Source organism: Triturus cristatus, chromosome 2_1, assembly GCF_964204655.1.
Source record: "Triturus cristatus chromosome 2_1, aTriCri1.1, whole genome shotgun sequence".
Taxonomy (NCBI): Eukaryota; Metazoa; Chordata; class Amphibia; order Caudata; family Salamandridae; genus Triturus; species Triturus cristatus.
In genome coordinates this window covers 509,160,359-509,177,062 of record NC_140581.1, presented here as the reverse complement: position 1 = coordinate 509,177,062, position 16,704 = coordinate 509,160,359, and the positions used below count along the sequence as shown (strand labels likewise).

Sequence of the window (16,704 nt, the reverse complement as noted above, 5' to 3'; positions counted from 1 at the left end):
AGACAGGGAAAAGGATTTCTGTAACACCTGGGAGCCCCAAAGGGCAAGAGTATAGCGGCCCAGTAAAAAGAGATGTTAATGGACCGCATGGCCAAACAGGCTGAGGAGAATAAGCGTTGCATGAAAGTCTCTACTCTCTTTGTCTCCCTATCAAGGGCAGTGGTAGGGAAATTGTTGGGGTTGGTCCGGCTAGTGCAAGCTTGCACCACAAGACCCTCTAGAGAGGGGTTCCACGACATATGGCCGGGTCACCTGTAGCTGGACGAATTCATCTGGCAATTTGCTAGATAAGTATAAGTTGAGGCAAAGTACAGCAGTACAAGGCTAAGCCCAAGTTTCTAGGAGGGTATACATCAAAACCTCATTAAAAGGGAGAAGAGGCTCAGAAGCAGTTTGGCCAGGTTGTTTGACGCCGGTCAGGACATTTGCTTTCACCTCTATGGTGGGAAGGTGGAGGTCAAGGACAGCTGTCCTACCCATAATCATGGCAAAGGAGGCAGACTCTTGCATGGTCATGCCAGGGGCAGAGAAAAGGGCATTCTCTATGGCAAGTATCTAGCTTACTAACTTCCTGTAATTTCTCATGCCAGCTGTCAATGGCATAGGTCTGAGGGAACTCATCACCCTGGTCATAATCATTATCCCAGTCCGTTCCAAAAAGCCTTGTGGTGAAGTGAGTTAAAATACATTGGTCAGATTCAGCTAAGGCATTGGTTGAAGTTGGACTGGTGTTGAGTTGGCGAGGGCAATCGGGCCACATCTTTGAGCAGCGAAGACGGTATAGGCATACTCAGATCTCATGTGGTTGATGGTGCTGGGGCGGCGTTGGGGCTGGACCCAAGGACAGAAGTCGTACAGAGGGTCCAGCTGGCGACAAGGGCGAACCCGCCGGTGGGAGTCCGAGTGAAGAGTCTCCCGGTTCCCTGGGGTCTGAAGGCACACCAGGGGGAGTTGGTAGAAAAACGAAGAGAGGGGGCATTGCTGCACTGAGCTGTTCAAACTGGCACGGCGTGGCGAAGGGCCTTGAGACCCTCACAGGTAAGTAGCTACACTATATAAACTCCTGATTAATTGACTGATTGATTGATTAAAGGGCCTGGACAGCCACGTTCTGTCAGAACCAGCTACGGAATTGGCTCTAGAGTAGGCTGACTTTGTGAGCAGGAACGGGACTGTTGGCGCTGCCCACGTGCTTTGTCAGGAGAGAGGGAATGTTGTGCAAGAACAGAACTCTGCTTTGACTTTTTATATTTTTCTGCTTACTGGAGTCCCTGGAACGCAGTGCAGAGTGGCTTCTAGAGCAGCTCCGTCAACTCCAGGAACAGGAGTGGGACCAGGATCGTGCCTTGGACTTCAAGTAGGACTTGTGTCGGTCTGGCGCTGCAACTTCTTGTGCTTGGCGGCGTAGAATTTCACCTCATGTTCCCTGATGGCCTTTGGGTTCATCGACGTGCAGTCCCCGTAGGTCTGAGTCATGGCTCGACCCCAGACACCACAAGCAAACCTCGAGGGGATCTTTTACAGACATCTGTTTGCAGTTTAAAACCCGTTGTCTTAAGGGGTGACATCCCTTGCACACTGTTGAGATCATCAAGGAAAGCCTCAAGGTTAAACTTCTATGTAGGGATTCTGCTGGTGGTCCTGCTAGACTGATGTTCTGCTAGTAGAGAGAAGTGAGGTATCTATGTACCTAATGCTTCTCATATTCTTGCTAATATTTTGTGAACACTTTATCCTATCCATTCTACTGTAGGCATTATGTACTAATAAGTGACAAGAGTGCTCCCAGTCTTTGGTGTGAAGTTCCCTCCAGATACCTGATATCTGGGAGGATATCAGTCTGAATTGCCATATCAGCTAAAGTAACTGACCTAGATTAGTGGAGCATTTATATAAGGTCCCTAGTTCCAATATAGATCAGAAGAAGTTTTTATCATCATGGTTTGGTGCATATGTATTGATGATGCAAACTTCCCTGCCATCTAACAGTCCATAAACTGGTGGGTTTCTTCCCTCCGAATCTGCTAAACTGTAAGGTAGCACCAATATCACTACCGGTGCGATCCATATCAAAACCCCTCTAGGATACACAGAATATGTGTCTGAGAAGTGAACTCCCCCAGTTTTTATGCACCCTGGCTGTCTCTACATCTGTTAGGTGAGTCTGACACATTTCCTGAGGTAGCTGTGGACATACACATTTTCATACAGCGAATGAAACTCCATATATTCCATGTGATAATACTAATGGTGTTATCCATCACTCTGCAATATTCATCAACTTACAGGATCCTGTGTGTGCACAATGACTAAGCAACACTATTTGTACAATTTCCATTTTCTCAGTTTCCACTGATGACTGCTTTTAACTACTGCTCGTCCTATGCATTCCCATCCTATCTGCGTTAACGCTATGATCTATTTTCTCCCACTGGGAATGCACTCCAAATAAACTTTAAGTGAATCCCCATTCTGTAAGTGGTAGTGCAAATAGGGAAACAGTTAGTTGTGCGTTCTCTACACAACCATTCAAATTAACAAATCAAAATCTTAACTATATGTCGTGTTGTTGTAAACCAGTGGTATTCAAATTTTTAATGGCACCCCCTCGCCACCATGTGTAAAAAAAAAAAATCTCATCAGGTCCCCAGAATTAACATATTTTTTTACATTATGTTATGCTATAAAATTGCCAATGTTAAAATATGCCTTAACAAATTGAAACACTGCAGTCATGTTCAATTTTCCTTTGTCAGTTGCACAATAAACGCAGGGCTCTGCACCCCAGAGGCCGCTGCAGCATCAAGTTATACAGTGGCATGACCACAAATGACTGTTTTTTTAATATTAGAAAAAGAAACACAATCTTGGACGTAAAATGCCATTCCGGATACCCACTTCAAACACCCCAAACCTCCCCCCGCCCCCCCCCCCCCGAATTGCTCACTTCCCACTGATGACTGCCCACCCACCAATAACCGAGGACCAAAGAGGAAAGAAACAGACATACTACCCGCTCCGAGGAAAGACCATTTCACTCTAGCACACACACCCCCCAGGCACCCCCCCTCCCCCTAGGCATCGGACCCAGCCACCCCATCTCTACCCTCATTCCACTGGGACATCCTCTGTTGTAGTCGGAGGCTCCAGCCACAGGCCTCTATAGCCCGCCCACCGCTTCCATATTTTATAATGCTTACGCGGACAGCCCAGAGCCACAAAGATGGGCTGCTCCAGCCCCATGCAGAAGTCCATGCCGTTTTTCCAGACGGCCACCGAGGGAGCCTGCGTGTTCTTCCACAGTTTAGCAATATCACGTTTCGCCAAAGTGAGGCCCAGCTGCATAAGATGGCGTTTATAAATATTGCCCCCGATACCATCCATTACATGTAGAAGAGCTAGTTGTGGCGTGCGTGGGAGCATCCACCCCAGGACCTCAAACAGACAAGAAAAGACCCCCCTCCAGAAACGATCCAGCGACGAGCATTGCCAGACCGTATGCAGGAATGTGCCCTCCGCCCCACCACACCGGAGACATTCCGGGGAGGCAACTAGGCCCGCCCGATACAGCCGAACCCTTGTATAATAAACCCGGTGGAGGTACTTGAATTGGATAAGGCGGAGGCGCATCGCTATGGCCGCTCCCCGAGGGGAGGCCAGGGCCTCCCTCCAATCTTCTTCCTCCAGTGTACCCATGTCCTCCACCCACACCTTCCGCAGCTTATCCAAGGAAGGCACACTGTGGGTGACCAGGGACTGATATATCCGCAATATTTCTTTGGTTGCAAGGTTACCCATGAAAACCTTCATCTCCAGCGGGCTAAACTCTGGGATGGAAGCGAGGCCCTCCAGACTGGGGGAAAGCGCATGTCGGAGCTGGAGGTACCAGTAAAACTGTGTCCGAGGCATACAAAATTCTTCCTGCAGATGCCGGAACGATTTAACAGATCCATTCCGCACTACAGCACCCAGGGTGGAAATGCCGATAGCATCCCATCCGCTAAAACCTTGCAGGGCCACCAGGTCAGGCAGGGGTCCGTTGTGCCACAGAGGAGTGCCCCCCGTTAGTGTATTCCACCACCCCATTCTTCTTAGAGATTGCCGCCAGACCTGGAAGACTAGCCCTGTCACCAGCGGCAGCGCACCCCGCAACTTCGCCAAATAAAGGATTGTGTGTAGAGTGTACCGCCCCATGAGGTGCAGCTCCAGCGCATAAGCCGGGTCCCCCCTGTCCCCATACCACCACTCATTGAAGACTAACAGGTGTGAGGCCTGGTAGTATGAAAGGATATCTGAGGTCGCAAAACCTCCACAGTAAGTGGAGAGAAAGCATGTGCGCAAAGCTAAACGCGCCGCCCTCTGCCCCCACAGGAACCGGCTCAGCGCCGAATTCACCAGTCAGAACCAGCGAGGCGCGATCGGGTACGGGTGATTTTGTAATTGATAGAGCAAGCGGGGGAGTGCAACCATCTTAATGATCGCCGATCTACCATAGATAGTCAGCGGCATACGGGACCAAGTCGTAAGATCTGCACGTACGCGCTCCCACACCGGTAACAAGTTCCGCTCCCATGATAGCGTCGGCACCTCCGACAGGAAGACTCCCAGATACTTAAGTCCTCCCTCCGCCACCGGTAGCGCTGACGCCCACGTGCCCACTCTCACCCGAGGTCTCAAGACCCACAGTGTGGACTTGCGGGGGTTCATATATAGCCCGGACGTTTCCCCAAAAATATGCATTATCTCCAGTATGCGTGGCCCGATCTGTCCAGTGCCGTTAAGAAGAATAGGACATCATCCGCATATAATGCGATCCTGTCCGAAAGGCGCGGGGCCCACTCAAATACCCTCAGCTGTGCATCTATACGCACCCAGGCCGCCAACGGCTCCATGGCGAGGGCGAAGAGATAGGGCGACAGGGGGCAACCCTGCCGGGTACCACGTCGAATAGGAAAGCTGGACAAGACCGCTCCCGCCACGCGGACCGAAGCTGTCAAGTTGGTATACAAGAGCATCACATACGACAGGAACCGAGGACCGAGGTTAAGCCGACGAAGGAGGGCGAACAGATAAACCCAGCTCAGGGAATCAAATGCCCTGTCCATGTCCGCCAGTAGGAGCGCAGCCGGCTCCCTCATCTGCCGGACCGCTGCCAGTGCCATGTGTGCCCGCCGTATGTTGTGCCGCGTCGCCCTCTGAGGCATAAACCCGGCCTGGTCCGGGTGAACCAATGCCGAAATGTGAGGCAGGAGGCGATTAGCCAGGGCCTTGGCCAGAACCTTGGCCTCAACATTGAGGAGGGAGATAGGGCGGTATGAAGCATGCTGTTCCGGGGGCCGACCAGGCTTATGGAACACCACCACTTCTGCGTGCCGCCAGTCCGGTGGGAGCCGACTGGCCTCCCTGGCCTCTTCCACCGCCGCCCGATAATAAGACGCTAGTTGTAGATTATATCGACAATGGAACTCGCTGGGGAATCCGTTGGGTCCCGGTGCCTTCCCAGAATTGAGCTCACCCAGGGCCTTACCCAGTTCCTCCTCCGAGAGGGGGCGCTCCAACTGCCGGCGCGTCTCGTCAGACACTGCTCTGGGCGGGAGATCCTCAATGAACTTGTCCACCGTAGCCTCCGGCAGGCACTACTTAGTGGCGTATAGGTCTGCGTAATAAGCGCCGAAGCTCTCCGCTATGGTCATAGGGTCAATAATCGGCACCCCTCTCTCATCCAACACCCCCGGGGTGACCGGGGGATGAAAAACACCCTGGCAGAGCCAATGTAACATCTTGCTCGACTTGTCGCCCCACTGGTAGATTCTGCTACGTGTAGCAAGCCATGCTTGGTGAGCCTCATCCATCAGGAGTGAGGCGTAGGACTGCCTCGCCAACAGTAGCTGTCGCACCCCCGGTCTGCCACCCTCCTCCCGGCATCGACGCTCAAGCACTTCAATCTTCGCCTCGGCCCTAGCCAACCCGTCTCAACGCTTGCTACGGGTCGCCACGCACCATGCAATGTCCACCCCTCGTAGAGTGGGCTTCAGTGCCTCCCAAAGTGTTACGGCACTGGGGACCGACCCCGCATTGGCGACAAAGTAGTCCGCAATCGCCTGCCTCATAAGCTTCTCATACTCAGCGTTCTGCAAATTCCACACTGCTATTCGCCAACTAAATGGTTGCCGCCCCCTACCTAACCGCAGCACCAGGAATACCGTCGAGTGGTCAGACAGCCCCCTAGGAAGGATCCCAGCGGACAGTACCCGCGTTGCAATCGCCCGAGGGACGAAAACATAGTCTAGCCAAGAGAAAGACTTATGGACCGCCGAGAGGTACTTAAATTCCCTACTATCACCATGTATGTGCCGCCAGGTGTCACCCAATCGAGGCTCCTAACCAGGGAGTGCAATTTTGTGTGCTGAGTGCCACCCAGGCCCCCTCCCGTCCTGCTCCTGTCCCTCCCCAAATCCATAACATCATTCCAATCGCCACCCACCACCGCGGTCACGTCCGGCATGTCTGCCCACAAGGAGAGCAACCGCTCCACCAAGGACCACTGTAAGGGGGGGGGGGCATATACACAGCCTAGCACAATAGAGTCCTCCCCAATCTTGCCCCGAAGAAACAGGTACCGCCCCTGCGGGTCCAGCCACTGTTGCGCATGTACGTATGGGACCCTGCGATGTATCAAGACCACTACTCCCCTTGAACCCTGCATGAACCCAGCATGAAAGACCTGCTGGAAACCATATCGCTGCAGGCACAGGGCCTTGGAGCCGATCAGATGAGTTTCCTGCAAAAAGAGGATATCAGCTCCGACCCTTTTCACCTGACGCAGGACTGCCCCTCGCTTAATTTTATCCAGGACCCCTCGCACATTCCAACTAACAATACGGAGGGTGCCCGGGGACACCCCAGTCTCTACCATCCCACTAGCCATTGGGCGACAAGCCTTGATGTAGAGCGGATATAAGGTCCCAGCCACTGGTGTGTATGACAGAAGTGCACAGTGTGAAATCGCAACTCATATCCCTAACCAAACCCCTTTCCCATAACAAACCTCCCTCCCCATACCTCAAAAACACTGAAGTACCTGTCACGGCAGGGTTGGCTCCATGCCCCCAACCGGGGGGCACAGGCTGCGCCCGCCAATGGATCCCCAACTTGCAGCCCATGTCACCCAGGCCCACCCCCCACAAACCCTGAGTTGGTGGGGATTCAGCCCTCCTAAGGGCTCCCTCTAGACCATGAAAGCAAACAGTCACACAGTCCAATGAAGGAAGCACCCCGGCACCACCCTATTCACAAGTATCAAGGATCTAATGTCCGGAGTTGGGAGGCAGGGTCCTCCCGGGACGGGACCCCACGGGAAACAGAGCGCCTCTGGGATCACGATCTCCTATGCCCCCTCCGGCGCTGTCCACGAGGATTCTTTGACGGCCCCTCGCTCAATGAGGAGTCTGACTGCAGACCAGGCGGCGTATTCACCCGCACCCGTACGGTTTCGTCAGTCCACTTAAAGACCTCTTACGGAGAGTCAAAGAAGTGGGTGCGGGACTGAAAGACCACTCGCAAGCGGGCAGGGAATAGTAAAGCGTACGGGAGATTAAGGTTTCTCAGTCTGGCCTTTGCGGCCATGAACGATTGGCTCTGCTGCTGCACGAGTCGTGTATAATCCGGGAACACCAGGATACATTGATTGTTATAGAGCAAAGGTTCTTTGGCGCGGGCCTGCTTCAGCACAGTGTCTCGGCCAAGGTAATTTAGCAGTCTCGCAATCACCGGTCTTGGGCAAACCCCCACCGGGGGCTTCTGTAGAAGCGCTCTGTGGGCCCGCTCCACGACGAAGCACCTGGATAGCGCATCCGGCGGGAGCCAACTCTCCAACCACTGCGTAAGAAAGAGCTCCATATTGCCATTCTCACACCCCTCCGGGAAGCCAACAAAGTGCAGGTTATTCCTCCGGGCCCGCCCTTCAGCATCCTCGACCCGAAGCGCCAAACCCCTCTGGATGCTCTCCAGGCCCGCCACCTTCTGCTTGAGAACGCCAACGTCATCTTCCACCCCAGAAATGCGGGTCTCTGCCTCCGTGATGCGGGACACCGCGTTCCGAAGGTCTTGGCACAGTAACATAACGTCCGCTCCCACTGCGCCAATTTTTGCATCCAGCATATCCCGGGATTGGGTGATTGCCGCCATCAGGGCCGGGTTGTCTGGTACGGACTCCTGAGACACCCCGGCGGCTCCACCCGTTGCTCCCGGGCCCGTGAACTTGTCGATAGGCCCAAGCTTCATGGATCCACCACCACCCTTGTCCCTCGTCATGGCAGCTTTCAACGGACTCTCCGCACCTTCAGACCACGATGGACAGGACACCAGGGCCTCCCCCCCCGCAGGCACACCACAGATGGATCAGTCGTCCGGCCCGCGGGAAGGAAGAGAGGAAGGAAGAGAGGCGGGAAAGCACCCCCGACCCAGGGCCCGCAATCCACCGATGTGAGCCTCACTCCGCGAACAGACCCCGCACCAACCTGCTCGTCGAAGTCGCCGGGCACCAAGGCCACGTGGCCCCACCAGGGACGCCGTCCTCCGGATCCCAAGCAGCTCTACCGCTGTCCCAATGGGCGCGACCCGGCACGGCCGCTGATCACCGGCCCCGCCACCACAGCCGAGGCCGAGATGCCTTCACCAATGCTGGCCCACCAACCTGCATGCACGCTCAGGGCCCATAGGACTGCAACGGTCCAGCAAGATCCACCGTCCTCCCCCTGCGGCCGCGCTGTCCCTCCTGGTCTTGCTCTGACCACTGGCCTGTCGCGGGGCACCCCCAATGGAGCACACTCCCGACCCGGCGACTCTCCTCATCAGCCCAGGACTCCCCAAAGACTAGAAGAGCACAGGGTCCGAACGCTGACCCCACTCCGGAAGATGACCAGGCAGCTCCCGTGGGGCCCTCCCAGCCTCACCACCGTGGCCCGATACAGCCGCCGATTCCCCAGCGCAGTCACCAGTCCGGCAAGAGAATAAGGGGGGGGGGGTTCGGCGGAAGGACCCCCACTCACCCTGCTGCTACCGCTGCAAAAATGCACGGGAGAAGGGCCCCAGGCACCGGTCTCACTCCTGGGCGTGGTGTGCAGGCCCAAGCGAGTCTCTCTGCTGGCCGGGGCACCCAGCCTCCCCACCGTGTCCGCAGTGCAGGCTCCCGGGGCCGATCTGCCCCGCGAAAATCGCCACCGGGCCGTCTAAGCCAGAGGCCGCCGCCGCAGGCTCACAGTGTCTGCCGCGCGACTTCCCGGCTCCGCCTCCGAATACTGGGTCGCGCCTCTCGAGCGTGTCTGCCTCCATGCTCCGCTGCCCTGATCACCGCCGTCGCTCACCGAGCAGCCCCCTCCGGTAGCAGGTGCCATAGCGCTCCCCCAGGACTGATCGAGGGTCCGAGGGAGCCAGGATAGATGACGGATGAGTGATGGGCTGGACGGAGCTGACTAGCGCGCGTCCACCATGTCGGCCCGCAAAGCCACGCCCCCTTCAATTTTCCTTTTAAAGACTGCAATCAAATACATAATTGCCAACTTAGTCTTTTGGTCAGCCTGGTCTTTCTAAAGTTTAAAAGTATCCACAGTGTGATTCTTTATTAAATTTGATGCCCTCATTCTTTGACACCTATTCCCAGGCAGGATATCAATGACCGAAGAGGTCAGTGATCACCCATTCGCTGACTGACGCTCTTTTTTTCATAAAAAATGAAGCACTTTTATGAGTATGATGCTTCTGTTAGCCAGTGCCTGGTGCCCCACTTTGGATCAATTAAGCGCCCCCAGGAAGGCACGTCCCCCAGTTTGAAGACCTCAGTTGTTGACTATTGCACTGCTTGCTCCCACACCAAGGCCCAACAGGGTCAGATGGATGACACGGGGTAAGCCTTTGCCAGCACTTGTGACTTATTGGATTGTAATCAGTCCCCCCACCCCACTTTTGGAACAATGTCAACACTAATTGGATGTACTCTTCTAACCAAGAATTACTTGTTCTCTATTCAAATATTTAAAGTGTGACAATTTTGATGCATCAAACATTATGTTACAATACTGTACCCCATGTTAATCTTAGTCTACATTTAAAAATCATATAACATCCATTCCAAATTCTCACATACCAGACAATGTTGCAGATAGTTCTGTCAGTTTGTTTCCAATTCCATTTGTGTTTTAAAGGTCCACAGCTGTTCTGCAAACTGATATGGTGGCACCAACCTGAGTCTCAAGATCCAACATACCATCATCTTGGATCACTACTTGAGGATCCATCTTTTTGTGCACTTCTGTTAGTGTGAATGGGCCTTCCAGTGTTCCTACCGGGTCCCAGACCTCCGACCTGTCAGGGATTCCACAGACAACCCCAGCCAAGTCCATCCAGTTCTATACCTCCTCGGGAGACATAAACAAGTGGGATCGCCCATAATGAATTACTCCAAACTTTGCAGGGAACAATAACCTATATTTAATATTCATGGCCCTGAATTTTGGTTTCAGCGATTCATAAGATTTTCTAAGATTCTGAACTTTATGTGTATAGTCTGGGAATATTCCTATTGTGCCACCTTCTTATTTAATATCCCCTACCTGTGGGGCATGTTGAAGCATAATGTCTGTCTCTGCCGTAAAGAATGTTGCATATGATAGCTCTGGGCCGCAGTGATGACATATCCATGGCTCTCTGGGCTCTTTCCACAACAAAAAAACCAAAACACTGTCAAGGATCCAGCATTCCTGAAAGAGCACTCTATGCTCGTTCAGGTAACCCCAAGAACCTAATGTTTCGGCGTGATCTACTGGCACAATCCTCAGCTCTGAAATCAAGGTGGTATACTAACAGAGGTAACTTGAGTCTGCGGATTGTGGCATTCTCTGGTACATAAACCTTCATTAAAAAAAGAATTCTACTTTGGTTGGGGTGCCGGTGGGTATAGCACTCTGATCCGGGGCATAAATGAAACAATATGAAAGAATGCGCTGTCTACAATTAGATTAGCAACCCCACTGGGCACACCAAGAAGTGTCAAGAACTTCAGTAAATTGTATGCACCTGTATAAAGTGTTTTATTACCTCTTCATGCTGATATCACAATTTCTGTGTTCAATAATCACACTTATTATGACGTGAGTGACATTTGTCATTAATTAACTCAATCACAAGGCATTTCGGGACACTGCCCTTCGGCAGGGAAAATTTCCTATAAGTAAATGGAAAGGCATGTATTCAAAGATCCAAGCAACGAATTGTCAGGAAAAGATTTCCTTATTTACTTGAACATCCCAGTCTTCCTATCCCTAACTTGTGAAGCATCCTTGTTCCAGCCCAATGTTGCCCATCTCAAGGTCCCAACTATGTATTCACAGAGCAAACTTTCAATACCATATTTAGTTATTATTTGTACCATCGTTACCTGTCCTCATTACTGGTCTAATTCCAACCAGGGTCTCGAGATTGCCCACCAAGAAAGCACAGGCCAATCACTGGTACAGAAACCATGTTACACTACAATGACCTAAGGAAGAACATCACATTCATGCCCCAGTTACCACCGAGAGTCTCCTCAGCTCAGGTGCATCTTGAGGCATCACCGATGCCTAAAGCGAAACTCAGAGTTCGAGCTGCAGCTAGCACTATTTTATTTACAAAGGCAGCCCTGGGAGGGAGTAACCACAATTCCAGCTAGACAACTATTTATGCAGAGACGAAAACGGCAGGGATATATATCCTGGATCAGTCATTTAAGGGTATTTCAATACTTGATTAAAGAAAAGATTACGCCATTTAAGGGGACGAGACAACCAGATGTCCTTAAAGTGACCATATAAAAATCAACTCTGTGTCAGAAATGTTTTCATCATGCCATCAAAGTAAAAATTATGTTTCAGATAAAATAAAGCTTACTTTATTATTAAGGCAGACAGTGAACTGTGGGCGGGGCCAAGACAAAGGCTTGACGGACGTGCAGCCTGGCACTCTGGGGCCAGGCTTGTTGTAATCCTGTAAAATCTTGTGTCCTCCTCACTACCTGGGGCCCGTGCATGACCTGGAGTGTGTGGGAAGCCCTCCCCTCGACTTACTTGGGGAACTCTGCTGTCCACCAGTGCGGCGGCTCCATGTGTCTGGCCACATGGGGACAGGGAGTGGGTCTGAGTTTCTGGATGACTGGCTGGCAGTTTGCCATATGGTGAGGAGGCGCTGCTGCTGTGCGAGTGCTCAGCCTTTAAGGTGGCAATATGTGGGCATTGCGTTGCAACAGTGAGTGGGGTATGAGCACAACTGCACGCAGCTATTCTGCTCTAAGAGGACCTCCTTCATTGCCTAGAAATGGAGGTGTGAGGAGACCCCTCTGCGGAAAACAAGTTGTGTGCTGAGAGGGGATCCTTTATTACTCTAGTTGCAACATGCAGAGCACAATTTCTCCATTGCTATATTGTCAAGGTCAAACCGGACTGCACCAGGGTACACGAGGGGGGAACAATTGGGTCGGCCAACTTAGAGCAAGAGGTCAGGGGAGCAATCAAGGCTTTGGTGAGTGGCAAATCACCAGATGTGGATGGGCTCACAGTTGAGTTTTAGGCAGCCTACTCAGACATACTCACCGCCTTGTTGAATGCAGCTAGAGAGACTGGGGAGCTACCTGAGAGCAAGCAGGAGGCGGTCATTACAGCTTTGCCTAGACTGGGGCGGGATGCAGAGAGAGTGGGTTTGTACCAACCCCTCGTTCTATTGAATGTGGTCTACAAGATTCTTAGCTGAATTCTAGTGGACAGGTTACTGCCCTTCGTCCTTGGCCTCATCCACCCAGATCAGGCTGGGTTTATACCCATGCGTACTAGCTTACAGAAGATCCAGCGAATCATTCAAGTACTAGACTGCTCCACTGAGATACCCCCGTTGGCTATGGCTACTAACTCCCTATCTGTGACTTTCTTTTTGCAGCAATGACAGGAATGGGACTGGGTCATGGGTTCATCGGCTGACCGAAACTACTTTACACTAAACCAGCGGCCAGAGTCAAACAGGCAGTGTTGTTTCTGATAGCTACAATGTGGCCCAGGGTACACGACAGGGATATCCGTTGTCGCCTAACCTATTGGTCTTAGTCTTGAAACCACTTGGCAATGTGATCTGTAAAGGTGTGCACTATTGAGGTCTCTGCATTCATGGAAAGCTGCTCTTTCTCTCTTTATACATCGATAATAAGCTGGTATACACACAGGCATCTCCGCAGATATCATTGGAGCCTTTGATGCTTAAGAACAGTTTGGCGCACTCTCTGGCCTGCAAATTCTTTGGGAAAAATCCTGTGCATTCCCACTAATACCAGCGAAGGGGGGGCCACCCCGGAAGCACCTGGGAATAACCTCCACTGGACACTCACATAAGCTCGAATATCTTGGGGTCCGCATTTATCACTTGACAGACCCACTTCTTGCTTCTTGAGGGTAATATATGGGCAACTGTGGCGACATTGCACCCATCTATCAAGTGTTGGGTAATGTTTCCCCTTACGGCTATGGGAAGGGTCGCCCTGACAAAAAAGATTGTCCTTCCTAGACTATTATACTTCTTTACTGCCCTTCCTGTGAAGGTCCCTAGTGAGTTGTCCTAGACATTGAAGCCCTAACCCTGCAATTCATATGGGGCATTAGTAGGACAAGTGTTGCGCTAGTTAATCTTCGAATTCCGGTGTCTGAGGGGGGGACTGGCGGTCCCAGACTTTGAATTGTGCTACTTGGTGGCGCAGTTGCAATGTGTGGAGTGCTGGTGGAAAAACTGTTGGGAAAGCAGCCATAGAGGAGATCTCTCTGCCCCCTTGGGGACACATTGGCACATTTATTACTGAGGCCTAATGACCCACTTCGACTGCAGAAGGAGGGAATACTGTTGGTGTCCCTTTGATATGCATGGACACGAGTTCTACAGCGTTCCAAAACTCAAACTACCTACGCCAGGGAGCTCCCATTGCTCCCGCTCCATGCCATCTCCCATAGGGGCGACTGGAAAGAGCTGAGAGAATGGCCAACGCTTGACTTCACCAGGGTTGGTGATTTGTATATCAACAATACTGTGGCAGAACTTGGCGCTATAGAATCAGTATGGGATCCCCCCCCCGCTACATCTTTTTGTTACACTGGTCACTGAAGGTGGCAATTCAACATTGGTGGCATGCATGTCTGACTGAACCTAAGGTATACCTGGGCCTGCAGTGCATATGTGAGACTGATGGCCAGCGATACGCAGTCTCACTTTTATACGAGGCAGTGCTCGGACAAATAAAAACAGACTTGTGGGACCTACGCAAGAGGTGGAGTTGGATCTGGGTACTCCCACTGACGAGGTGGAATGGGCTAAATTACTGGAGTAACGAGCGGTTTAGCTAATCCAATATTACTTCATCCATTAGGCATATATACCTCAGTTGCGAACTCATGCTGTCCCAGATGCTGAGAGCCTGATGCTGCATTCCCCCACATGGTCTGGGAGTGCCCCATCCTAGGCCCATTCTGGAAACCAGTGCTGCAAGCTTTGGCAATGGCTACAGAGCGACCGTTGCCCGCATCTCCTGCAACCTGCCTCTTGGTTTGGTTCCCCCAACCTAAGACAGGGACAGTCACAATCAGGTTTGCAGATTTATCATTAATCCTTGCAAGACGTCAGTTGAAAAACTGGAGGTCCCACTGTATGGGGTTAGTTAGCGGAGCTCCACAAATGAGCCGTGTGCCAAAGAGCAGCTCTGAAAAGAGAGGCGCACAGGGGATTATGACCTGAAATCTGGGGGTAGGCTTTTGCACAAATACTGGATGATCTGCCACATGTGGGACGAGATGGAGAATTTATCAGGCGCATTGCTCAACAATCAGACAAGGCACTATAAATACCTGTCTAGCACCAGTGTACCATTAACACCTGCTCCTCTTACAATTTATTGACCCAGACTAGTGGAGATCTGCCCACGTCCTGCACGCATCGAGACATATCTACCTCCCAATACACTACATACCCAATCATACTAACTCTGACTCACTCACTGGCATCTTCTAAACTGTCACAGGGCTGGTTCATGGTTGTAATTGTTGATTTTGCTTCCTGGTTTACTTCACTGCAATATCAGTGCCCTTCCAAATTTGTACTGAGTATCTCATGTACCTGTAAGATTCTAACGGTGAACACAATTATGCATGTGAATCTAGATTTATACCAGTGGTTGTACGCAAATGTGAATCTAATGCTATCTTGCCTAGTAAGGAGGGATACACAGCTTCTACTATGTTATTTGATTGTATGCAATGTGAAAACTCAATAAACTACAATTAAATAAAAAATGCCCAGTGAGCCAAACAACCTATTAGGAGATATACAAATAAAGAAAAGTTGCGTACAATTGTTAAATGGCCCATTTCAATTGAGTTCAGAGATGCATAAAATATTACCATTAACAAAAAGCTTTAAAATTAATTAATTTTAAAAATGCCTAGTTTTAAAAAAACTAAAATATACTGGCTAACTCCTTTCCAGTGTACAACAGATTTAGAAGCCTGTAAATAAATGTAGTCTGCCACAGCCTCAGACAACAGTCAATGTATATCACATTTTGGAACATGAGCTGCTATAAGGTGACTTACCTGGGGTTGTATAAAATCTTTTCCAAATTAAATTCTTTTAGATATTTAATCACTGCTGCCAATGAACAAATGACAGGTTTTTCCATGTTCAAAATTTCGGAAAGTTTCTGAGAACCTAAAACACAAAGCAGATTTTAACTGTGTTTAAAATGCATGTGCCTTTAAAGAAACAGTAGAATTCACAGTCAATGGTTATGGCACAGAATGTTGATCGAAAGCCACAAAACATTTTTGTAAGGAGCTGTTGCATGCAGCAATGGAAGAGGCTAGCGGATCTACACTGACTAAAGGTGCAGGGTTAGGCAAGTCTCTAAGCATTACGGTTCAATCAAGATGTGGCATTCAGATAATAGAGTTTTTTGGTGACTTTCCCAATCCACTAATTTGGTGTAGCCTAAACCTGTGAACGATTAACAGTCCATGAGAGAACACAGATTGCTCTGCAAGATGATCTCTATAGAAAATTGGTATTTGGAAGATGCCTAGTCATTTATTAATACAACTAACAGCTAGAGTAATTGTGTCTCCATTAGTTATTGCACCCAAGGAGGATCCAAATCAATTCAGACTCAACCTGTATTTTAATCTGTACACTGGTCAACAAATTCCTTGACAAATGCAAGTGATTGATACTCTACTAATTGGATGACACAGTAACACATGGCAGCAAAGGCTGTGCTCATAATGAATTTGTTGGAGGCCGACTTATTGTTTGTGGCCAAACACATAGTACAACCTTGACTGCATGCAAGATCTGAGTACAAATAAGGAGCATTTATGCACTTCAAAGCCTTACAAGAGATGTATAAGGCAGAACCCCTTACCTGACAGTCACTTAAAACTGAAAGTTCCATCTAAATAAAGTTAACATTACACATTGGTGACTGTCTACTCGAACAAGTCATGAGAAGAAAGGATCAAGTTGAGCCTTTGGAGGGGATTAATTGTAGAAATATGAGCATCAGCTCACTGGAGAATTGTGCTAAGTCGTTTCATTATTTGAGGATGCCTCACTGCTAACCAGTCTTGCAGTTGCACATTACTTTGTTATCAT

General features: G+C 50.4%; 1 protein-coding gene across 3 annotated transcripts in view; it reads right to left on the bottom strand.

Annotated features, from left to right (window-relative positions):
* The window catches only part of MSH3 (mutS homolog 3), a 2,607,526-nt gene that overhangs the window by 1,522,385 nt on the left and 1,068,437 nt on the right, over positions 1 to 16,704 (bottom strand). For all 3 annotated transcript variants that reach the window (XM_085632401.1, XM_085632403.1, XM_085632402.1), the window contains exon 10: positions 15,651 to 15,765. In XM_085632401.1, the coding sequence (XP_085488527.1) occupies positions 15,651 to 15,765 (115 nt within the window). The remainder of the gene's footprint in view (positions 1 to 15,650; positions 15,766 to 16,704) is intronic.